This window comes from Trachinotus anak, unplaced genomic scaffold (assembly GCF_046630095.1).
Source record: "Trachinotus anak isolate AG129_WGS33_773 ecotype Australia unplaced genomic scaffold, CSIRO_AGI_Tana_v1 ptg000033l, whole genome shotgun sequence".
In the NCBI taxonomy this organism is placed as follows: Eukaryota; Metazoa; Chordata; class Actinopteri; order Carangiformes; family Carangidae; genus Trachinotus; species Trachinotus anak.
The window spans coordinates 4,994,856-5,020,627 of NW_027273884.1; the positions used below are offsets into that span (position 1 = coordinate 4,994,856).

At 39.9% G+C, this 25,772-nt stretch overlaps 1 protein-coding gene across 1 annotated transcript in view; it reads right to left on the bottom strand.

Moving 5' to 3' along the window:
- eipr1 (EARP complex and GARP complex interacting protein 1) overlaps positions 1-25,772 on the bottom strand; it is a 62,797-nt gene that overhangs the window by 33,829 nt on the left and 3,196 nt on the right. The window contains exons 3-5 of the mRNA XM_071471101.1: positions 18,628-18,760; positions 12,830-12,986; positions 1,737-1,836 (exon numbers count right to left, since the gene is read on the bottom strand). Coding sequence (XP_071327202.1) covers positions 1,737-1,836; positions 12,830-12,986; positions 18,628-18,760 — 390 coding nt within the window. The remainder of the gene's footprint in view (positions 1-1,736; positions 1,837-12,829; positions 12,987-18,627; positions 18,761-25,772) is intronic.

Below are 25,772 nucleotides of genomic sequence, written 5' to 3' on the forward strand. Positions count from 1 at the left end.
AGTACATCCCCAGTCAATGAGCAAGAGATTGTTCGACAGCAAGTCAAGTATGTACATGCATTTATCCAAACAGCGACTAGAGATTTTTCAAAAGGTCAGATGGACACACATGCATGCGCACATGAACGTATTAGGTGTGTGGCCTGGCTGCCCTTTATGTAAATCTCTCAACGGGCACATGAATTACTAACGACCCATCTATATTCTTCATTGCTCATGGCTTCTAATGGACCAACACACACACACACCCATGGAACCATGGGCTGACACACCACTCTATTACTTCTTCCTCACACACATGCACACCTGACACACACCATTATCTTGAGTCTTTGAATACATAATGGGCATTTTAATTGCAAAGCTGGTGGGTTGGAGACAGGGAATTTACAGTGAAGAGCCTCTTCACCTTGCATTAGGAAGGACACGACTACAAGAGAACTGACCAAAAGTACTTACACACAGTTCAGTTACAGGTGATACATTTATTTTTAGACCATTAAAAGCCATTATTGTGTATTTCTGCAGTAGTGAAAAATCTGTTTGGCTCTCAGACAACTTTGTGTCAACAATTTGTGTTTGCCCCTTTCCTGATTCAACATAACAATGCCCATGTGCACAAAGTTAGGTCCATAAAGAAACTATATCTGCCATAACACCCAGCTGTGAGCCAGACCTGATCACCCTACATCAGTGCCTGACCTCACTAATGCTGTAGTGGATAAGCAAATGTGGATGGGAGCAAATCAAAATCTTGAAGATCTTGAAAATCTTTCCAAAAGAGTGGAGGCTGTTACAAAGCCTTTTTCAACCAAGCAGTTCCAGGAACTATGTCACCACAGGAACTAAGTCGGGAACTACAATGCATGTTTGCATGTTCCTGTGTCAGCTCTGCAACTGAAGAAGAATAAAGATAGACCACTGAGAGATTTAAAAACAAATAAGAAAATCATCAGTGAAACTAATAAAAGTTTTATTTTTCTCCTTCACTTGAATCCCTCTCTTTCTCTGCTTTCATCTCATTCGCACTCTCTCTCTCTATATATCTCGCTTTTCTCAAACTAGTTGGAAAGCTGATGACTCACCAAGAAATGTACATCCCTCAACTTGTCCCTCGGACTGTTCAACCCAGCAAATTCCACCCTGATAGTTTCTGAACCATTCTAAAGTACTATCTATGAGGCAGGTTTTTGGCCGATCAAAAAACAGGTAAATCTCCTTAGTCCCTTAAAGGTTCTTGGTACCCTGTGAAAGATCCTCATTCGAAATGACTAATAAAAGCATATTCATAGTTTTAGAATGAACACCTATTGTTTCACAATGAGATGTTCAACTACAACATTTGGTTGTAATGTTCCAGGGACTGCGTTGTGAAACGCAATGTGTAACACTGGCAACACTATTTCAGTGAACTGTGAAAACAGATACAGTGAATGACTTTTTCCTTACTTATTAAACAAGACTATTAATATCACAGTGGGAGAAACCTGACCAGACTCTGTGTGTGTGTGTGTATGTGTGTGTGTGTGTGTGTGTGTGTGTGAGTGTGAGAGAGAGAGAGGATGAATAGTGGATGCTCAGCTGTTGTAACAGAGAAAGGATGTTCACCTCTGATTACAGCGAGAAGATATGGTGGTTATCAAATAATGAGTTAGCTATTGTGTGATGTGTTGTGAGTCTGCACGTATGTACTGTGGTTTAGAGTGTGTGTGTGTGTGTGTTTGTTTGTATCTTACCACAGCCTGTGTGGAGTTCTCCTGCAGGTCCCAGAGTAGTGCATGGTTATCAGCCAATGAAATCACACGCTTGCCATCCCCCATGGGCTCCCACAGAACACTGTAAATACACACACACACACACACACACACACACACACACACACACACACACACAGTCAATTAGAATCCAGATGTTGGTCAAGCATGCATACAGGCCTATCCCCACATGATGCAGACATAGAGGAATGAATGGAGCAGCAATACAAATGTGTTGATGTTAATCAGGCATCATCTTTACCATGTTCACCATCTCAATTTAGCGTGTTAGCATGCTAGCATTTGCCAATTAGCACTAAACACAAAGTAGATGATGCAAATGCCATGTTTTTGTTTTGTTTTTGGGTTTCTTTTGGCTGACCATAACTAGCCTGGTTTGTTTCAAGGTAAAAAATAAGCCCGTGAACACCTGTAAAACTGACTTATTAACACATTGTATAACCATTTATCTCATTAGTTTAACCCATACATAAACGGAAACATAAAAATTACTACTCGTCGATTCTTAGCAACAGGGTATATACAGAAATCCTGAAGTTAAATTTAATACCTTTTTTAAATCCTTCTCAATATTTTTTAAAACCAACACAACATTGAGTTGCAACTGTTTTAATCGGCAGCTTTTCTAACTTTCACACTGATTTTGAGATTTATAAAACTACACACTCTGGGCCAATACAACAGAATTTAAATAGGGAACATGGGTCAACAGAATAGATTTAGAGACTCTAGAGTGATTTTGAACACATCTTGCATTTTTTTAACTTCTTGAATAAAAAAAATAATAGATTATATAAAATGTTCAATAAAAGGAAAAAAAAGTTCAAACAAACTGGCATTCACTACATGAACTGGTTATGCCATTCCAACCAGTGAATGGACTTGAACCTGTTTAATACCAGTGTCTAGACACCACAGAACCTCTGCACAGTGTTGGTGTGGCAGCAGCACAGACAGTAAAGACTGATAACTGCTCTCCGCGTATTCCAGATTTATGGCTAGTGCTTAGCATATGTGGCCGGAGAGCGTTAACCCCCATCCAGCAGATATTGGTGTCTTTTTTTACAAACCGAACAGTCAGCCTGTCGGTTATTCCCCACCGGTCTTTAAACGCCGGGTCCTCCAGCCAGTTGTCTGAGAATTTGCATTTGCCCATGACGACGATACATTTGGTTGTCCGAGCGTTTAAGACCTGAGCAAATAAAGCTGAGGAGTTTGACAAGCTCCAGATCAGGCCGCAACATGTTTGAGACGTCGGGCGACCACAGAATGTAACGTCAGTATCATTCATTTAAATAAACTTACATGAACTCTTGCAGATAAACTTTTAAACACAAATGGATAACTCATAGTTTGAAAAAAAAATCTAAAATTTAATACCTCGTAAAATGGCGTACCTTTTAATGACCTCAATTTTTGCTAATTTTATTTACTACCTTTTAATACTTTTTAAAACCCCGCGGACACCCTGAGCAAGTAATGTCCTGGAACTGTTTAGGTAACAAATACTGGATGTAGTGACTGTGCAGCTTTTCAGAGTGAGCTAACTAGATCTAACATCATCACACTTTAACAGCAAGCAAAGCCAAAGCCATGCTCACTGACTGTATCTAGATATCTGTGCTATACCCATATGTGCTGCACATAAGTGGAATGGGATTTTGATATTGATCTTCTCACTCTAGGAGAGAAAGCCAATAAGCATATTCAACAAAATGTTTGACTATTTCTGTAAGATGACTTGTGTCAGATTTTTCCTCCCCCAGTTCTCCTTAATTTCAAATTTTGTATGATTCCAAATACATTTTGTTGGTTACTATTCGATCCTTTCACATTTAGCGAACTTACATAACCCAGACTCAGGAGTCAGAGTCATGACCAGCCGGAGGTTGTTTAGTTGTGTGTGCAGTTAGTCATGTTACCTGATTTCAGCATAACAGTCACTCAAAAAAGGTGTGACACTGTGTAGAGCAGGTTTGATTTTCACAAATTGGGCTGCAGCGTCATTACTTAGCAAAGAAATATACAATAGTATAGAACTGAGCAACTGGCAAATCTAGCAGCTCAATTCTGTCAATCTAATGTTCAAATACAGTGGTTGGATACAAGGTTACCTCACTGGTGTTTCAGAAGTGGTAGCTTTAACTACATACTTAGCTTTGATTCCACACGAAATACTATTTCTGCAGAGTATTGATTCCACACTGCATGCATCTTAGAAATCTACTGTAAATCTCCAATTTGCTGTACCTTAAGTATGTATTCTGCGATATATATATATATATATATATACACATATATATGTATTCTGTGGTATACCTAAGAGACCTAACCATACCTGACACTGGAGCTCAAACTCTTGCTTTACGAGTCCCTTGGTGTTGAATGGATCATCTTGGATGCTTTTGTTGTTTGTTGTAGCTAAATGTAGCTACAGAGACAACTACATAGTAAAAGTGATAAAGCAATGCTCTTAATTCTGAATTCTGTCGCCTTGAAAAGCAATATGTCAGTGCAGTCAGAGACCCAGCTGATTTGGTGGTGACTTTTCTGCTCAAGGAAAAATAAAAAAAATCTGTGTCTAATCTGGGTTAAAGGATGTAAAATGTCAGGGAGGTGCAGATGTGGTCTGGCTGAAGTGTGGGATGCCTGAGCCTCCCACAGCTCCAAAGCTGCTGTCATTAGAGTTTACAAAATGATGCTATTTATTTAAAGAGTTCATCAATTAGACAACTCCATTCCCTTGGACTCATTTGTCAGTTTGAAGCGGCAGCAACAATGCCAGTGTTTGAGAGAGCGCGTGTGTTATAGAGGATGAGAGTGCTAGCGAGAGATAAAAGACATGACAGAGTAAAGAAAGGGAGACCAAGTTTAAGTTGGCTTTTGGATTTAATCCAAGTTTCAAATATGCATAGTCCCATTAGAGAAAGTGGAGTGGGGAGAAGGATAGAGAAGAAAAGGGAATGATGGAGGCAGCCAGAGGAGGGGGAGAGGAACTATGTTAATAAGGGTTGTAAATTGTTGACTGCTGAGGGACATCTTTTACTGCCATCCTAAAGGACAGGAAGTCATGGGCTTGGGATGTACAGATACACTACTCACATGACCATGTGTTAAAGGAGTCACTGGTTACTGTACTCATTACGCCTGTTCATACTGGCAGTGAAGCATTCACTTCCTGCTGCGGGTACATAGCCCTCGTTCTATGCATAAATGCATGCTAAAGTACAACTGAAGCTAACATGTGGCTTCAGCTGTCTGAGTTAGCCCAAGCCTGTATCTTTGTTCTGGTTGTTGTATGTATATGTACAATTATTTAAAGGGGCTATTTGTGGGTTTTCTCTGCCACTTAATGTGGGTCCTTGCCAGGAGTGGGTGCTGATGACTGTGGCCTGACAAGAGCCTCAGCCATCATTGTCTTTATAATACAAGAGGATGTATTATGCCCGAGCAAAAGTTAACATTGGCGTTGATTTCCACCTCTGGAGACAGCTTTGGCGTGTAAAGGAATAAAGTTTGATGCTGAACTCGCAATGTTTAGTCTAGACTGGTAACAGCTTTTAATGCTTATGTTGGTTATGTAGCAATAGGAAAACATACAAATTGCTCCTTTAAGGATAAACGATTAGAGGAAACATCTAAACTGCAGTGTTTTCCAACCAATAGTTCCACTGTGGTTTAAATTATAATCAAGTGCATATACAGTTATGTTCATAATAATAGCAGTGTGTTTAAAAAGGTGAGTAAACCTCAAAATTCTTCAAATAAATTGTATTTTAATGAACACAAATGCATTGGGGACACTGCACATTCTATTTCAAAGCAAGAAAATTGGAAAAAGTAAGTAGTAAAGTAGTAAAAAAGTAATTTGATAATATTTTACAGAAAGTCAAGAAATATAATGTTCAAAAAAATAGCAGTGTTGACATCTTTCTTTACAAACTCAAAAATGTACTGTATAAACTAAGAAATGCTTGAAGAATCAACTTTCCTGAGAATCATAAACTAATATTTAGTTGCATAACCACAGTTTCTGGTAACTGCTTCACATCTGTGGTACATGGAGTCGACCACCTTCTGGCACTGGTTAATTGTACTATGTTCCACAATTCCTCTGCATTTCTTGGTTTTGCCTCATGAACAGCATTTTTAATGTCAGCCCACAAGTTTTGTATGGGATTAAGGTCCAGGGATTGTGCTGGCCACTCCATTACTTGAATTCTGTTTGTCTGGAACCATGATTTTGCTCGCTTGCTGGTGTGTTTGGGGTCATTGTCTTGTTGAAACACCCATTTCAAGGGCATTTCCTCTTCAGCATATGGCAACATGACTTCTTCCAGTATTCTGATGTACTCAAACTGATCCATGATCCCTGGTATGCGATAAATAGGACCAGCACCATAGTACGAGAAACATCCCCATATCATGATGCTTGCACCACCATGCTTCACCATCTTCACTGTGTACTGTGGCTTGAATTCAGTGTTTGCAGGACGTCTGACAAACTGTCTGTGGCCCTTAGACCCAAAAAGAACAATCTTACTCTCATCAGTCCACAAAATATTACGCCATTTCTTTTTAGGCCAGTCAATGTGTTCTTTGGCAAATTGTAACCGCTTCAGCACATGTATTTTTTTTAACAATGGGACTTTGCGGGGGCTTCTTGCTGGTAGCTTGGCTTCACATAGACGTCGTCTGATTGTTACAGTACTCACAGGCAATCTTAGATCTTCTTTGATCCTCCTGGAGCTGATCATTGGCTGAGCCTTTGCCATTTTGGTTATTCTCCGATCCATTCGAATAGTCGTTTTTCTTTTTCTTCCTCGCCTTTCTGGTTTTGGCTGCCATTTTAAAGCGTCTGATATCATTTTAGCTGAACAGCCTATCATTTTCTGCACTTCTTTATAGGTTTTCCTATTTTTTTTCCTTTTCCCTTTTATTAATTTCTTAATCAAAGAACGCTCTTCTTCTGAACAGTGTCTTGAACGACTAATTTTACTGTTTTTCAAGGACAAATGCACAGCCAGCATATGCAGCGTCAGTTGCCTTGATCCTTAAATAAGGGCCACCTGTTTAACACCTATTTTTTTCACATAATCAATGACCTCACGAATTGAACTCGGCACTGCTATTCTTTTGAACACGCCCCTTTCGGTAAATGATTCAGTTTCACAGAATCAGCAGCATGCACGTCATGCCTGTTGGGTCTGTTGGTTTTCTATACCTTTACTGAACCTTCTAGAAACTTACTTGCAGTGTAGAAGTTGAAATTCTAACAAAAACAGTAATTTATCTTGCTAGTGATGTGGGACTGCTATTATTTTGAACACAACTGTATGTAAGTGCATAAACCCCAAATCTACCCAACATTAACCAAAACCCTAAAATGTTACTGTTTACCTTGTGAGGACCAGCTTTTTGGCCTCAAATGGAAGGTGAGTCTCCATAATGTGTTCACGTGAACAGACTTACGTCTCCAAGCTGTGTGATGTGAGTGCACACGTACACAGCTTGGTGGGGTATCTCAGTGCAGCACACAGACCTCATAGATGGAGGCTGCAGGCTGCCAGATACCACCTCTGTTTCCCCTCACACATATTCCCAAACACATACATCAGCTCACCATAGGATTGCTTTAATACTCACCACTTTGGGATTTGCACAGTGTATGCTTTCCTATAGTATCAATTAATTCATGCAATAGAGACAGTAAGGTAACTTATGTTGCCTTCCTCTCTTATTAAGAATGTAAGTTATGTGTATTTGACCTTGAGCTCCGCAACAAGCTGGCACACTGCTACTGGAATGGTATGTAAATGCTTTCGGGGAAAGCTATGGAGGTTTTATAGCCGCATATATTAAAGTCTGGGACACAGATGCACTCCTCTCTCACGTTGTCTGTCTCTGTGTTTCTTACTCATCAGATTGTTCGCCCACTTTGCCGTGCTTTGAAGCCATATGAGTTTAATCCCAGAGCCTCATATACAAAGCCAACAACCAACACAAACACAGAATGTGTATGTGTGTCTTTCCTCCTGGATGAGATTTTAGCATGGATACAGTGATAGGGTGTGTGTGTGTGTGTGTGTGTGTGAGTGAGAGAGAGAGAGAGAGAGAGAGCTGCTGAACTTTGAGAATTGTTGAGTCTAAGTTGTTCAGAAGGTGGATGTTTTTGGCATTAGATTTATAGTGGCAGCGGTCGAGGTTAAAGGATAATCACTACATATTATAATGTGGGTTTTATTTAAATAGTTTTGGCCATCACCTGGATCAGAGATGACATTGATAGACTCACTAGATCAATAGCTGAGATCTGGGAACACAGCTGCATTAGTACAAAAAAATCAGAAGGGGCAAGACAAGCAGCCAGATTATCTAACCCACATTATTTGAGGGTCAGACCAAAATGAGTGCACCCAAAAAACAAAGGAAACTGCATACATGCTAAGTATGGTGGGTCAAAGTTTGCCGTAGCAATGCTACCATATTCTGAGATTTCAGCAATTAACTTGGTGAGTCTAGGATTGGGTTTAGATCCCAAATTTCATTTTGGTTCTGATGGTGTGCTAAAGTCCGTTTCCCCAAACTTATCTTAACCCAAATGTGAAATGACATGAGAAACACTATCTGAAGGGGAGGGAAGTACTTTCCAAAATACCCAGATTTGCTAACCTCTGACATTAACTAATCGCTTATCAAACCTTTTATAGATCATTTATTACCAAAGACAAAACATTAGGGAAAAAAAAGATGACCATCACTTCTGCAGATTCAAATGGCAAACATTCCTTGCTAGGGATGGGTTCGGATCAGGGGTGGAAGGAGTGCAACAAATGACTGCTATAACTCACTGTGCAGCATCAACAGCTACTACGTAGCCCAGCAGCGTAGCATTTTGTCTGTTTATCTGCTGCAGCCACCAGGGAGTTTATGTTGTTTATATATCTCAACCTTTTCTGCTGCTTTACTCTGCTGCTAATTCTATAAGAAGCGGCAGCTGTTTGATCTATATTGCTTAACATTGCTACATAAAGTCTGACACCTGTGGTGTCCTGGTGTTTCTGTTATTTTGTCCCATTTATAGCAATGAAGTTAGGCTAAACAGCAGCAACACCTCTCTGTATAGTGCAGTACAGCTCTCATTAGTTTTCGGGGGCCCTAATAAACTGCCAACAGGCTGCAAAATGCCTGACTGGAATTTATTGGCTGCTTTCGGTGCAGTTCTCACCTGGGACGGCATGTATGCATTGAAATATGCCTGCATATGTGCTTGATAGCCCGAATGTGCTATTTAATTTAATAGTTTTATCATAAAATCATCATTATTACCATACAACTTTATTGACCCCTCCCCTTCACCCTTTTAAAAATGTAATGTTTATTCAGAGTACATTGACAAGGTGATTTATCTTACTTGTCTTATTTTGTACTTTTATCTACATGTTCATTCAAGTAATTTTACTTATACTTGAGTAGAATTTCTTTTAAGCAACAGCACTTTTACTTGAGGACAATTTTCCAGTACTCTTTCCATCCTTTCTTAGGTCCAACAACTAGTTGATCAGGTTAGACATTAGTAAAACATCTGAATTCGGTCAGCTCTGCTACCAACAAATCGCTTACTGACTCTTTCATTCCGGCTCTCTCTTCAGTCACTTTTCCCCCTCTCTCTGACACTACAGGCATTGGAAATAAAAAAGTGTGATAATGTACTCAAACGTACTAACTCAGTGACAATGTAGTAACCAAACCTGGTGGGCTGGTTTAAACATTCCACACTCAACAGAGTAACTTCAAAATGAAACATTTGCAGGACAAACATCAAGTCCAGTGTTTAACTATTTACCCTGTGCACAACACGTTATAGTAAGAACTAAAGTAAGAAGATAGGACAGGTGATTGGCCCGCTGATGTTACAGTGTATTCTGTTACCCGTCAGATTCTGTGACCAGTGGCAGTGCAACAACAAGTTCACCTTCAAGTAACATTAAATGCATTGCGTAATCAAAACAATATTGATTTATTTTATTGCTTCTCGTCAATGCCTGCTCCAAAACATCAATTTTTCATGAGTTAAGAAAATATTTTCTCATCTTTGTTAAAATGCACTTTTCAGATAATTCAACAGGGTTTTAGCTGGTTTATTTATCTTAAAAAGGTGACAGAATTTTAAACCCATGAAGCAACAATTAATCCTTCAGTTGGTCTGAAACATTTGGAGATATATGATTTTCATTTGACATCAACAGTGGGTGATCAGACATATTTTGGAAATGTTACAAGTTAAATGTAATTAGATCAGATAAGAGACTCAAAAGTATTCTTATTTGTTAAGTGGATTCAGAACTAGGATGGGATTCAAATGCTATCAAATCTCAATTCTAATTGTACCATTAAAGATAGAAATGATGGACAAAACTATGAGGTAATTTCCAAGTTTTATCAAATTGGAATTCTCCTTTATTACACCTGCCACTTACCTGAACTTCACCAAGATTTTTTTTGACCAGTCCCTGCTGGTCCTGAGGCAAAAAACCACCAGACACACAAACTTCAGTGCAATGCCTACTTTAAGGTTTACTCTAAGATGTGGTTGAAAAGGCTGGAACACAAGGTTGTATGATCGACTGATAACCTGCATCACTATTACCATCACCACTGCACGCACACACACGCGCGCACACACACACACACTAGGCTGATTGTCTGCATTAGAGCCCTCTAATGGGGCCATTTAAGTGGGACTGGGGGATTCTCATAGTACACTAGTGATCAACTTTTGCATGACCAGGTACACACACAGACAAAAAGCAGAGATGCTATCACGCTACAGGATAAAAGAGACACATATGCAGCCTGACTTTTGAGGGAAACACTGGAGAGACTGAAGCCTTTCACTCACAGTGATCGCACATAATACACAATTTCATTCATGCGTGTGTGCACAAACACACATAATCACACCCACAAACACCTTCTACCCCCTCCTGTCACACCCCACTTTAGAAAATCAACCTCGTTGCCTTTTGTGCTTTACCATTCCCTCCTACGGCCCTGATTGGCTAAAATGGCTCCACGGGAATCGATTTGCTCAACTGGCATGGCTCCCAATCGAAACCAAGTACAAAAAGAATAAGTAGAAAGAAGAAACAGCCAAGCACCAAAAAAGCAAAAAAAAAAAAAAAAAACATGATTTTTCCCTAGCTCTATTTAGCCCTGTTTTGTTAGGTGTATTCTGCTGATATTTCCATTCAGCGCACGATTCACAACAGGGCAGAGGCTCAAATGTTTGCCCACCCAAACAATGAGGGGATTTGGAGGAAGGAGAAAGTGTCATTGTTAGTGGGAGTGGAGGGACACCAGCAACTGGAAAACACACCCATGAAGGATGCAGGTGGACAAACACACACACACAAAATAGACAAAAGCCTAATAAGAATACAAGCTCCAATATCTTTACTCTTTGTCCGTACACACACACACACACTGGTGCAAGCTGCAAGCTGCCAGTATTATCAGAATAAGCGGGGATAAGTGTGTGTGTGTGTGTGTGTGTGTGTGTGTGCGTGTGTCATGGAGAGATGGAAGGGGTGGGCAGCAGACCAAAGCCATCCATCTGAGGAAGCCCCCCCCCCCCCACACACACACACACACACACACACACACACACACACACACACACACACACACACACACACACACACACAACGTGATGCCCTTGTGAGGGCGCTCTCAGGGTGTTAAGATGATGGAGCACAGGTGGAGCACAGAGGCATCAATCTTTACCCAGCAGCCTTGGTTGACCTACCCTCTCTCACACACACATTTAGTATAGTACATATACACATACAAAGAGCTCCAGTTTTCACATACAAGAAACCCCCCCCACACACACACTTCCTTGTGCACTCTGCTTTGTAAGTTCTCTCCATCATCCTCACTCCCTCTCCATCTTTATCTCTGCCTTGCAGACACCTGCTACAGTATGCATCCTGCTAACTGATTGGCACCTCCAAAAATGATAGCAATCATGAGGCATCTGAGTAAAATGGAGAATGACCATTGATTTTTATTCTCATAGGCGGTGAGTTGTAGCAAGGCATTGTGCACATGGAGCTCCAAGTGTAAGACAAAAGAATCCTGACTATAATCTGAGATGTGGGCCAGTCAATAGTCTGGCTCTCTTATAGAGAAGAGATACGACGAGAGAGACGGAGGTAATGTTCACATAAGGCAATGGAGGATAATGTTACATAATGTTAGGGTAATGTTAACACTAACTCTGAGTCAACTCATGAGCTGTCTCTCCCTCCAAGCTTTAAAAGCTAATTCAGCTAATGAAGACTGTGAGATACAGTTGAAAGTTCCAGAAAAAAAACTGGTAAATGGTCCTTGAATTCTGAATTATTTTGTCAAATCTTGCTGATATATCTTGATATTCCAACAGCCAAATCTGAATTTTACATCACACGACTGGTATTATATTTTCTGGACTACAAGAAGGCCTTTCAAATGACATTTATCGATACCAATACTCGTATTGGAAATATCTCCTATACTGCCTAAAATACTGTATTGGGAATCGGCAAGTACGTAAGTCTATGCACTGATCTGATATCATGTCATTTATTCATAAAGTATGCCGTTAGCAAAGTTAGCCGTTAGTTAAATGTCAGCAATATGTTACACCGGAAAATCCTACCAGAAAAAAGGCAACATGTAGAGTATGCAAGTCTTGATTTCAAGCAGTGGCACTAGTGTTAGGACGACTGGTGTAAGAATTATTTATTTTAAGTCAAAGTCAAGTCAAATTAGACAATAAACAAAAGATTAGGTATTGGAACATGTTTCAGGCTTCTGTTTATAGCCTATTTGGATCCCCATAAGTTATTAGACGACCCATAGTGTTCAAAAATATCCCTTCCTACAAATACGTACAGGAGCCAAACACATAACTGCACCATATTGTGGACTGAAACAATAATTGCATTCACATCATTTGTACTGCAACTCAGCTGTTAGCCCAAATGCTATTGTTCCTCAGAAACACCTACCAGGCAGCGTTGCCATGGGCACTGTTGTCTAGGTGACAAAGCAGCTCCAGGGTTTGGGGGTTGTGGGCGGTGTCATCAGGTGACTCATGGCTACCTGTCTCCCAGTCAGAGGGCATCCGCCATACTGCCGCACAGGAAACCACCCTGCTGTCACTGGCTGGAGGGGGACAACACACACACACGTGAACACACACAGACAGTCACATATTCTGAGTGCAGTGTTTGTGTGTGTGTGCGTAGCAGGGTGGGTATGAGAGTAGTCGGGGGGTGGAGAGGTGCTAACACAGTGACATGCATACACTCCTTCAAATCCACATCACAAATTAGTTATTTTGGCACATCCACACCAGAGCCAGAGCTGCTAATTGGAACCAGTAGAGTAAATGTAGAACTGATACAGTAATTGGAATAAAAGTTTAAGGCTGGGGGGCATAACCTATTGCAGAGAGAGAGAGAAAGCAAAGAGAGAGAGAAAACAGAGAGAGTAAAAGAGCTTAATTTCTTTTTGGTGTAGCTATTGACAGCATGTGGGCAGGCATTGGGCTATGAAACACTGGCGTTAGGCCTATTTGTCAAATTAAAAAGCAACTTGGTGCGAGTCCACAGGCTCTTGAGTGGTTTTAGACAACCTTGCACTTGGAGTAAGTGGGCAAGCAATCATCTTGAACAAAAGCCTTTTCTTACCCATATGTGGAGCGCCAGTGGGAGGCAGTATGGAAACGCTATAGGAATACACTTGTGTATGTGCGTGTGTTTATATGTACTCTATATATATCTATGTGAGTGTGTGGTGTGCGCAGCAGCGCATGGTGAGCTGTCTGAGATTCAGCCTGGGCTGGAGTGGCTGTCATCCTGTGAACTCAAGCATGCAGACATCACCTGACAGAGAGTGAGAGACAGAGGGAGAATAGAGAGAGAGGGAGGGAGGGAGGGAGGGGATGATGGTGGTGTGTGTGTGTGTGTGTGTGTGTGTGTCTGTCTGTACGCGCCCTTAAGCACACACACATATTCTTCTGTATACTTGTGAGGACCCTGATTAACCCTCTTTAATTGTGATTCTGACTACAAAAATAATCCTGAGAATGAGATTCTGGTCCACGGTGACGTGTTCGCATCAAATAATTTCTGCAACGCTCCCATTCTACCACATCCTAAACATGCCTTATTTATAACCATTGCATACCCGCAAACCTGGGCCTGAAAGCAGCGATGTCACTTTCTATGCAAAAGTTGGGATCTATAAAAAACTTGACAGGAGAATGAACACCTGTACAGAAACACTGACCCACGCATACTTTTTGGAGAAAAGGTAATTGGCGATGCAGATGAGGTGGTGAATTGAAGCCAGATTATAGAAATAATGTTAATAATGTTAATGTATAATGATGAGCTGTAACTATTCCATAAGCATCTTTCAATTACAAAAGATATAAAACAATGCTCAATATTTTATCAGAGCTGTTTTACCTTCACATTCCCCACCCCCAAAGCACAGAGGGGAGGGTCAGACTGTATGCTACTGACACATGTGGTCAGTTGTGGAGCTGTTGAAATGCTAAAATGATGCCAAGATGTGGCAGGATTCAGGAAAATCTGGTTTCTTGAGGAAATCCAAGATAACATCAAAAAACATTGAAGAATTGAAAACAGTTTAGTAGTTAATAGTTGTTGATATCTTCTGTGCATATATCACCAAGTATGATTTTGTTTTCATATAGTTGTGTGTGTAAAATTGCTGCACTGAACATGACTGTGCAGTGGAGACATGATGGTGGCTGTCACTCACATTCTGCCTTCACCATTATCTGTTTACAGAAACACTTACATGCAGTGTTTATTGTATTTTTTGATATTTAGATGTACATGTCTATGGCCTATAGATGCTTAACAAATACTGAGAAGTGAGCTTCGGTGTTCTTTTGCCTCCGCTGGTTGGCCAATACTCTGACAGTGCAACAAAGCCTTAAAGGCATCCACCTCCATTTCTGACCACATTCTTTAATTTTGGGAATTGTTCTGTTTGTTGTATTAACAGATGCTGCAGTCATCAGCCATCAAACTTTGTTTCGATTGTAACTTGGGTTGGAAACTGAAACTCAGCTTCAAATTAGAACAGGTTCCAAAAGGCCAAGAACCAGGTCACCATGAAAACAACTGAATGTCAGTTCTGCTTATTGGTTCCTATAAATAAATAGCTATTCCTTAGTTATGCCGCTATTGAGCAAGACTGCTGGGGGATTCTCATGATGCATTGAGCGCTCTCTCTCCCTCTATCTCTGTTATATATATATATATATATATATATATATATATATATATATATATATACATACATCATACTACTACAACTACATGTCATTCATTTTGTATTTTCTCTCTCTCTCTCTCTCTCTCTCTCTCTCTCTCTCCCTCTCTCTCTCTCTCTCTGCAGCTGGATCCAGATCTACCAATACAACACTCATTATTATTACCACAAATATTTATTATTTTTATTGATATTGATCTGGACCATGATAAATGGCCAAAAGTGTGAAGTATGGATTTAGAAAAGAAAATGCAGAGAAGGCAAGGCTCCACCTTCCACCATGACTCATTAAAACATCGAATTGAACGACATACAAACCTAATGGTGCTAATTAATGACAAAAAGGAACTATACCAACATGGTTTTCATATTAGTCATCATTCAAAACCACACAGGTGGTTCATTAAAAAACAACATTATACATGTTCCTAACACTAATTGTAAATTAATGTGGATTGCACAGCAGTCCTTAGATTATAACAATAATAATAAAGACTACATTGGGAAAGTTTAATCTCTGTTATCTTGTGTGGAGGATGCTGGCAGTCTGATATTTTTGGATCCATAACTCTTCTACTAACTTCTTTACTAGCTTGTGACTGATGCCAGGGCAGAGATGTCCGCTACATTATTTTTTTGCATCATTCTGAGTAAACTCTAGAGTCTGTTCTGCAGAAAAGTCCCAGGAGATCTGCAGTTTCAGAAATACTCAAACCAGTACCAACAATCATGCCAAGGTCAAACTCACAGAGCTCACATTTGTTCTTCATTCTGATTTTTAATTAACTGAAACTCCTGACCTGTATCTGCAGGATTTTATGCATCACACAGCTGCCACATGACTGATTTGATTGGATGAATACACAGATTTGTGTGTCTCTAATAATAGTGAATGTATATTATTATTAATTAGACATTATGACCACCACAGCCTTATATGCTGTTGGTCCTTCTTGTGCTGCTAAAGCAGCTCCAAACCATTGCAGCATGGACTCTACAAGACCTCTGAGGGCACCCTGTGGCACCAAGAGCAAGACCTGGACCCTGTAAGTATGTTGCAAGGTGAAGCCAACACAGATCAGACTTGTTTCATCCCCCAAAACCATGTCACAGTTTGGGATTTATCCCTCCTCAGACTACCTTCTCTAGGTACTAACTACTGCTGACTGAGGGGGACCCCACAGGCCTTGCCATTTCAGAGATACTCCTTCCCACTCATCTGCCTGCAGCAATTTGGCCCTTGTCAAAGTTGCTCAAGTCTTTAACATGTCCATGTCTCCTCCATCCAACATGGTGACTACATAACTGTCTGTATCAGACACCTACTGTCTAATGTATCCTAGACCATGCAGCTTTTACAACATAATCAGCATTATTCAATTAATCTTTGAGGGGTCATAATGGGTCTTTTGTCAGCCTGTGTTCTTCTCTTTACTTGCGTTCTTGCGGGGGGAGAAATTTCATCAAAGGCTTAAAAAAAATGTTTGTTTATGTTGCATATTCATGTGAAAAAATTTGTAAATGCACTGTATAAATTATCAGACTGTTTTAACAGCTACATGATGACAAAAGTATTAGCTTCAAAAACTCTCCACCAGGCTATATTTTTAACTAATGCAGTAACATTTTGTTCTGTTCAGAAATTAGGATAATTGGGATGAATCTGCTATCACATGTTAATGATAAGGAAGACTATATCCATATCACCCTTCTGCTCATTCAATTTAAAGTAGTATTTCTTGTCAAAGCTATGGCCGTGTACGCCTGTGCTAACTGAAAGAATTATGTGGGTGAGAAAACATGATTGTTTATCTAGCCATGGGCCATAACGATGATGTGCACTATTGTCAACTATACTTTATACTATAACTATACTATATGTCTTACATCCAAAAGGACTTCATTTTTGACTACAACTGGCTTACCTGCCATGGACTGTTCTGTTGTAGATTGTTTTCAAAGGTCAATTATGAGTAGAAGATCATTTTTGGCTGGACCACAACAGTAGGGCCAGCCCTATGATCTGGAATGTCCCTGACTCACTGACTGACTGAATGACTGATTGACTGGCTGATTGACTGAGCGATCATATTTCCAACATTGGTCTGCTGAATGCCTTGTCACCAAGTTGGAGTTTCTGGTACAAACAGGTTCTATTGGGGTGTGTACAGTCTGCAGTGTTGCTAACTTGGCACATTATCTCTAGATTTTTTTTCAGACTAGCCTGGGTATAAACCTGGTACATGACTGGACTGTGTATGAATGCCAACCGGGGGCTTAGGGTTACCTAACCTCTTGTTACAGGCAGTCTACTGAGCTGCTCTGGTTTCCTGACTGCTCAGGAACTACAGGAAAATGGAGGAGTGCTTCTAAAACTGTGAGCCTTGCCTCCATTGCTGCAAATACACTACTGTCATTACATGTATCATTATTACTAAAGGAGGCAGAGGAATAACTAGACATAGGACATACTAAGCAGAGAGAGCGGGAGGGAGGGAGAGAAGTCATCAGTAACTGCTAAAGAAACTAGCAGATCTGAACACCATGTAAACAACAGAAACACCAGCAACAGGAAATGAGAGAACACACTTGCTGCCACACAAGAATAAAAGCCCTGTTAGCAAATAAAGGACAAGGACTGTCCACTGAACGCTAGAGGACTTTAAATCTGTACAAACATCTTGTATTAACACGTAATGCTGTAACATTAACACGGCAAACCGGAGCGACTGAAAACAAGGCTTCAAACTAAAATACCATTATGACCAATTCTACATATCAAACAGAGGGAGTTACAAATCATTCTGTTATGTTCTGAAGTTGAGGTAAATACAGGCTAAACTGTTGTGGATCCCAGACCGAGGCTGCGCTCTGTGTGACAGATACAATTAGATAAGATATTCTGATATTCTATTGCTTCTAACTTTCTCTCTGAGTGATCATTTTACAGTAAATATAGCTGATATCAAAGCATAGTCTTTGTCTATAATTTATGTGTTTGGTGATTTTGTCAGACAATGTCGCAGTTATAAAATCATGATTTGACCATAGGTGGTCCAGCCATATACTAGGTTTTGACCTTGTCTTGTTCTAATAGAGGGAAACCAAAGCATAGATGACATGTATGTGACCTTCAAGAATTTTTTTTATTGCCAGACACTGACTTTGCAGCCGCTGCCATTACCCCTCATCATGTCCACACATTAGTACTGATTCTATCAGAGTCTGAACATGACTTCTAACACAGCTCTGACTGTCAAACCTGTGAAGACAGGTCATCTGTTAAAGACCGATTACATGTTATAAGTCTCTACTTAACTCTAGGTCCCTATCGGGCCATTAGAAGAAATACTTGGGAAAAGGAAAGGAAGATTAAGTATCTGCAAAAACAAGAGACAAAGAGAGAAAAACAGAAGGAAAAAAAACAAAGAGGAGCACATTGTATAAAGAAGCAGAGAAAGAGACGGAGACAGAAGGAAACAGTAGGACTCACTTTTGTTATAGCAGGTGGTAAGCACAGCCTTATCTGCAGGACTGGCGCCAATGTGCCATATCTCCCCAGCTTGGTGCAGAAGGACATTCTTATTAATGATGTTATTCTCATCATCAAAGTCAATGATGTGGATCTGGAAGTAAAGCAGAGACACAGAGGAGAGATGTGTTGAGGATGAAGCTCAAGTAAAAAAAAAAAACAAAAGAAAAAAGAAAAAACCCTGCATGCATCTCCCTCCACACACCAACTGTAGTTCAAAGCTCCACTCATCCCTCTGATTCCCCCAAAAAGAAGAAGGTTCCTCTTTTAATATGACAGTATATGTAATTTCAAGGCAGGCGTCACTTTGGTCCCCCCACCACCACCCATCAACTTCATACGGCTGAAGACTTTTCATCTTGATTTGGGCTTTAAAGTGACGATTAAGACACTTTTAGAAGTCACGTTGGATTCATAGAAGTTCTGTGTATGACATGTTGGGGGAGTCAGAGGAAAAGGTATAACAAAGAGGAAATCAACAATAAAAGCTCATTGCATCTTTTTTTTTTTTTTTTTTTTTTAAGACAAATGGCCCTGCTAAAAGGGGCTGAGAATGAGGTGCATTATCCAAGAGAGTTTTTTTTCTGAAAGGCCATTTTAATTGTGTATTAGATTTTATATAAGCTAACCTTTGCCAGCAGATGATGATTTAGCTGTAGCTAGGCATTCTCTAACTTCATACGTCTGGTACTGATCTGTATAGTGTGTAACTTATCAGTTAAGTACAGTTTAGGACTCATGAATGAGACAGCGCCAATACAGAAAACATTCTCTTAGAAAACATGTCCATGGCAAATGGCTGTGCATTAGGTTGGATGGTGGAGCTGGAGAGTGATTAGCCTTCCTTAGCATCAAGCGATTCAGCATATTCTCCAAAATCTTGAACCATTCTGCTTTTGTAATCTCGGCATCATTGAAAATGAGGGTCACCCCTCAATGTATCTCAGAGAAAATAAATAAAGGTTGATGATGATGATGATGATGATGATGATGCGGTGGGTTAAGCAATAACTGTATATAACAGCAGTCTACACGGACCTCAACCAAGAAGGGAACATTACTCTTATTGTGTGAAAATTGCATTGTCCAGCATTGTTTTGTCTGCATGATTATTGAACTGTTGACATGTCAGATAATGTTTCATTAGGTTCGACTGATAAAATTGGCAAAGAAAGCTCTGTTGTTTGAGCATTGTTGGCTAGCTGGCACTGAGAAAGGTGTTGTTTTAGCCGTTTCATTAAACAGTTCTGTAAATAAGGTGCAGTATCCTTCGATACTCAACTCAAGCCAGCCAACAGCCAGTAAAATAACTTTATTAAAGTTACTCACCCATTGCAGCGTGAGGGAGTAGCTAACTCGTGTTTACTTGTGCTACTATAGAGCCGACTGTACAACTGCAAAGGGGACGAACAGGGAGATTTTCAAAAGTAAGAAGGTTCCTGGAATTACCAAAGTGTCTCTGTCAGCAGATGGAGAAGTGAGGTGAGTCACTGTGTTATTCCTAGGAGCAACATTAAAACCAGATCAAACACATGTGTGGATGTTCATTACACTGAAAGATTTCATATTAGCCTAGCATTACTGTGTTTGGCTAACATACAGTGCTTTGCTGTTCCTTTTCCTTGCATCATACTCAAGCTGAAAATGCATCTTTGTTGTCACAGACAGACATGCAGTAGAATGATATTGTCTGACATGTGTGCTGACCCACAGTTGTACACCAGATGGTTCTTCTAAGTGTCTTTATCCTGCACATCATAGAACTTTCCAACAGTTCAGAAGTTTGTTGTTCCATAACAACCAGTGCTCTTTTTTTTTATTGTTTGCTTGTTTTACAGGCACTTGGTGACTGAGGATACCAGCCGAACTCTGCAGTCATCCTCTCTCACTGGTCACTTTCTCCTCTCTCTTTCTCCCTCTCACCTTAGCTGTCATGCAGTTCACATTTACTTGTGCAAAAGACTTGTTTCTAAGCTAAAATGCGATACAGTTCTGTTACTCTGTTCTTGTACTGAGGACATCTATATTTTATTCAATGTGTATTCTCTTACTTAACCTTTTTTTTTTTAAAATTGAGGATTCAAATGCAAAAGAACCACTGGTTCTGATGGTTTGAGATTACTGAATTTTGTTTGGTTTTTTTTCATATCTTCAGGGTTTGTCTGGATTAAAAATGCAAAAGATCAATGTCAGCAACTTGTTAACAGTTGCATTTAAATCACTGTATAATCCTCAAGTATAAATACTTTTGCTGGGGTGTGGCTCCTTTTCCTAGAGGTCTTGGCTGCATTTGAAAACACATTCAACAGCTGTGCAGACTGACAGCACTGAAGTCGAACAAACAGGCTAAACTTTTATCCATAACAAGTTCATAGAAACTCCTCCTTACTGAGCTCTTTTCATTAGATGGAAATCTATTCTATGGGGGCCTTCAATTGAATGCAGTTCAGGGCCCACAATGCCGTAAAACAGTAAGGGTCTCAAGGTTTGATCAGACAATATATGGCAGTTTCTCCCATAAGAGAGACACTTACAGCACCTTGGGGGACCGTTAATGGGGTCGCACTGGACAATAACTCCTGCTAGGCACTTCCACTCCCCTTGCCTGCACTACTTTTACAGGCTGAGCAAGAGGATGAATGGAGGGAGCGTGAGGAGGAGGAAGAGGAGCATCGGAGCAGCAGCATCCTTCAGCCTTTTCAAAGTCAGCTACGCGGCTATTAACCTTGGGTTGGACTGCATCAAGCAAAAAATTATTACGCAAAGTTATAATTTTATGGTGGTGGGGGAGTGGTACAAATAAATTCAGGCTGGTGGGACAGGGTAATTGGAAGGCCCGGTAATAGGGTCCCCCCCAAATGAACTCAGGTGTGAGGGGAGCGAGAAGTTCTAGCCCTCCTCCCCCAGGTGATTTATCCGTCATTCTTGCAGGCCTGGGGAGTGACTCATAGCCTTCAGCCACTTGGGCACCCAGCCCAGCGCTGTTAATTATGTGCTGATGGTGGGAGGAATTGAGGCAGGAAGGAGGAGAGGAGGGAGGCTGGTAGAGGGGGTAAGGGAGGGATAAAGCGAAGCTGGCTCGTGGCCCCCCATTTCAGGGGCCTCTTCTCTAAAGCTCTTGAGCTGCACAGATGACAGTGAGCAGGGCGGAAGAGTAGCAAATGGGTGAGAGGTGCCAAGCTCGGGCGCTTTATCTCGTTAGCAGCCTTAAATGCCATGCTGACGCTCCCCCCGATCTGTCACTCCAGCTATTGGTCTCTGAGGGATTTGAGAGGTTCTCGGCGAGTTGAGAGAGGCATTTCCAACCTGCATTATGCTTAATGGGAGGTGGAGAGGCCAGCAGGCTTATGGATACAGCAGAAGTTATCAGGACTGAAATGCCAATAGAAAAAACATTTTTCATATTGTAAGTTCAAGCTTCATGAGCTTCATGAATAAAACAGACTGCACTGACTGAACCCAAGATTCTAATGTGGAGTCACCTCAACAAACATGACCTATACAAGATGAATAATGATCCCTGGTTTTACAGTTTTGAACTCTGTTTGACACCGCTACTAGAAAGCAAAGCACAAGTTAATAAAGATTTGAATTCTGTTTGTTTTCTAAGAATGTTACTTGTGACTTTTATCAGATCTAAGAGTCCAACTGCGTCCTTAAATTTGGTGGATTTAATCAAACAATTTGGGATGATGGTGCATCTAATTTGATGGGACTAATTTCTCACCTCCAAACACCTTGCCAAATGCCATGTAAAGTGGGCAGGATTCTCTGTTTCAGAAATTTACAAAAATGATCAGAAAACTAAACTAGAAGTGGTTGTCGCCGCCACCATCTCCAGTATTTAATGTAAACATGCGGGCTGCAGCAGGGGGAGGGAGGGTGGCTACTTTCGTAAACATGCGCTGCTGTTTGGTGTCGCATTCCGAGTTCATAACAGTAAAACTTTTTCAACCTGTCACCACAGCATGCAGTGTTACCAAGGCAACAACAGAAAATAGAGTGAGTGAAATAATACAGTAGTTGATTTTACTCTGAGTTCCCTGACTTATTAGAGACCTCTGCACCAGCAGAGAACAGACAGATCAATGAAGAAAATCTCTAATGGAGCAACATCAGATTTAAAATCAGATTATCCGAGGTAGGGGTGTAACAAGTCTCCAAATCTACGGTTCAGTTCAGACCTCAATTTTTGAGCCACAGTTCAATTCATACCTATTTTTTTTTTTTTTTTTGGTTTGTTTGTTTTGTTATTTGTTTGTTTTGTTGCCCAATCATGGACGCTTGTGTTGCATTCTCAGTCTTGATTTCAAAATCATTGCACCCCTAAGTCATGAGCACAATTGCCTGATCCACATTAAATATGGGAATCAGTATCAGAATCACTGATTCCTACTTCAAGTGCACAGTAGGAACACCGATTTGGACTGATGACCCAACATTTCACTACATTTCTGTCACCACTGTCAACTTTCAACTGAAACAGCCCAAAATCACATCGTCTATAGTGGCCTAAAAGCAGACAGCCCATTAAATAAATTAGCGATACGCATTTAATGACTATATAAATTTAATAATTGTACAAGGATTAGATTAACATGACTAGGAATAACTCACCTCTTTCATTTTTTTTTGTGTGTGTTTCAGCTCAGTGTTGGAAGGAGTATATTAGTGTGCAATAAGAAATCACACAGATCGACTGGAACGCATTGCTGACATTCCCAACAAGCTCTGCATTAGGCCAGCTACACAAGACTTGGATTGAAGAACGTCTGCATTCAGGGCCAGACCATTTTCACACTGAAGTCTGCCAGAAAATAGGTTCATTTTATCAAGGCACAAATCTTTTCTCTCTCTCTCTCTTTCTCTCATCCTTCTCTTCCTCTTGCTCTCAGAGAGCTAATTATTTCTCCCCCCGTTTAGAGCCAACTGTTTCTGTCATCTGTCTCTGTAATGACCTCTGCATGCATGCATGCATGGCACAGACTCTCACTCTTTCTCCTTCACACACACACACAGACACTTTTACACAGAACCCTCACTAACACTTAAGACACATATCTACCTTTGTAAAGAAAACACAGGCGTACAACATGTAACAGATCTGACTATTAACTGACACTGGCTTAAGTGCAGTTACTGATGTATGGGTGTACGCTGAGATGACTGGTTGATATTAGTGATAATAATTATCAATCGACACATTATTAATCAACAACAATTTTGATAATTGATTAACCATTCATTGCTGGATAAACTAGCTGATTAATCAATTAGTCTACTGGCAGAAGAGTGATCTACAATTACTGTACAGTTTAATAAACAATTTATCGTTTAAGTCATTTTTCCATCAAACATTTAGGACTGAAATTATGAATTAGTGAACTGGACAATCACCATGCTTTTTTCAGGTTATAAGAGTGTATATCAAATATCTTTGGGCTTTGGAGGCAATACGTGGATACTAGCTTCGGCTGTGGGAAATTGTGATGGGATTCTGCACATTTTGTTGATTAAACAAATAATTCATTTAGGACAGCAACTGTAAGGATTATTTCCATCAATATTTATTTTGCTGATTCTTTTTGATTAATCATTTGGACGATAAAATGTATTTTAAAAAATTAAAAAGGTAAAAAATACCCATCACAAATTCCCAAATCCTGAGGTGACATCTTTTTGATCTTTTCATCTTGTTTCTTTTGTCCAAGTGAAATATTCATTTAACAGTGAAACTAATCAGAGAAATGCATAAAATCCTCTCTGGGTGGAAACACCAAATACTTTTTCTTAATGATTAACCAATTATTAGTAATTATTTTTAGTAATTGCTTCAAACCAATTGTTTACTACACAGAGTAATGGAAATAATATTTGTCAGATTAATCAGTGATGAAAATAATCTCACACACACACACACACACACACACACACATTAACACTCCAGAATACCAAAGACCAAAACCATGAGAGTGTCTTAAATTTAAAAAGAAAATGAGCAAACAAACAAAATGGTGTAATAATTTTACTCTAAGTAGCAGAACTAAGCACAAGCAGATAAATTTGCACTTAATAGCGACCTTGGCTTGTCTTTCTTTAGGACAGGTAATTGAACAAATGGGGAAAAAAACTGAATGAGTAACAGATTTCAAGTGATACAAGATAAAAAGAATTTTACATTTGTACATTTTATATTTCTCAGTTGTTATTGATTATTCATTTTAATACTATTTCAGGTTTTCTAAATGTATCTAATTGTCTAATATTTGACATTTATTGGTCAATATAAAGCCACTGAGACTTCTTCAGCCTTTTGTTTTAAATCTACATAATGATTTATTGAAAAAAGAAAAGGTCCATCTCAATACACTTGTCCTAAAAGTATATCTCACAATTCACCACAGTCTACTGCTGCATACCCATCCAGCTGTTGGTGGAGGTGCAGCTAGGGCTGACATTAATCAACAGCTATGAAGAAGCTGAAGTGTGTGATGTATTAGATTCAGCTTGTTGAATTATAATGCATGTCCAAACAATGCAAAGTCACGTCATAAGCTCCACAGATAATTGTTAATATGAACAATATGCTGTTATTGATGGGACTGATAAGAACAATATGGCATATCTGACACTTTCCGGATAAATACTAAATATCATGTTCTTATGGGACAAAACAATGCGGCCACCCCTCCAAAACAAAGAGGACTTTTTAATGCCTTCAGCCAAATGTTTCTTTAGGTATAAGATCTTTATTTACATCTAAATAAAACTATACATCGTAGAAGATCAAAGACTTAGGAAATTACTTGTTAAAAACACTAATATTATTTTTGCATTCATCATCGACATGTTTATATCCAGTAAGCCTAACGATGTTTCCCCTTGTTTTCCCTTTTAAAACTAGCTCCTGGCTAAACTTGCACCATGACCAGCTACAGCAGTAAAATGCTGCTAGTCCAGTGATGCATCACTTTTAACAATCAATAATAAGGCTGGGGACTAGGCTAGGAATCTCATCATTTTAGGGGCAAGGCCATTTGGCCTTCGCTGTCAAAAAAAGTTTAGGGCACAAACGCCATTGAGTGATTTGATGTCTACAAATAAAT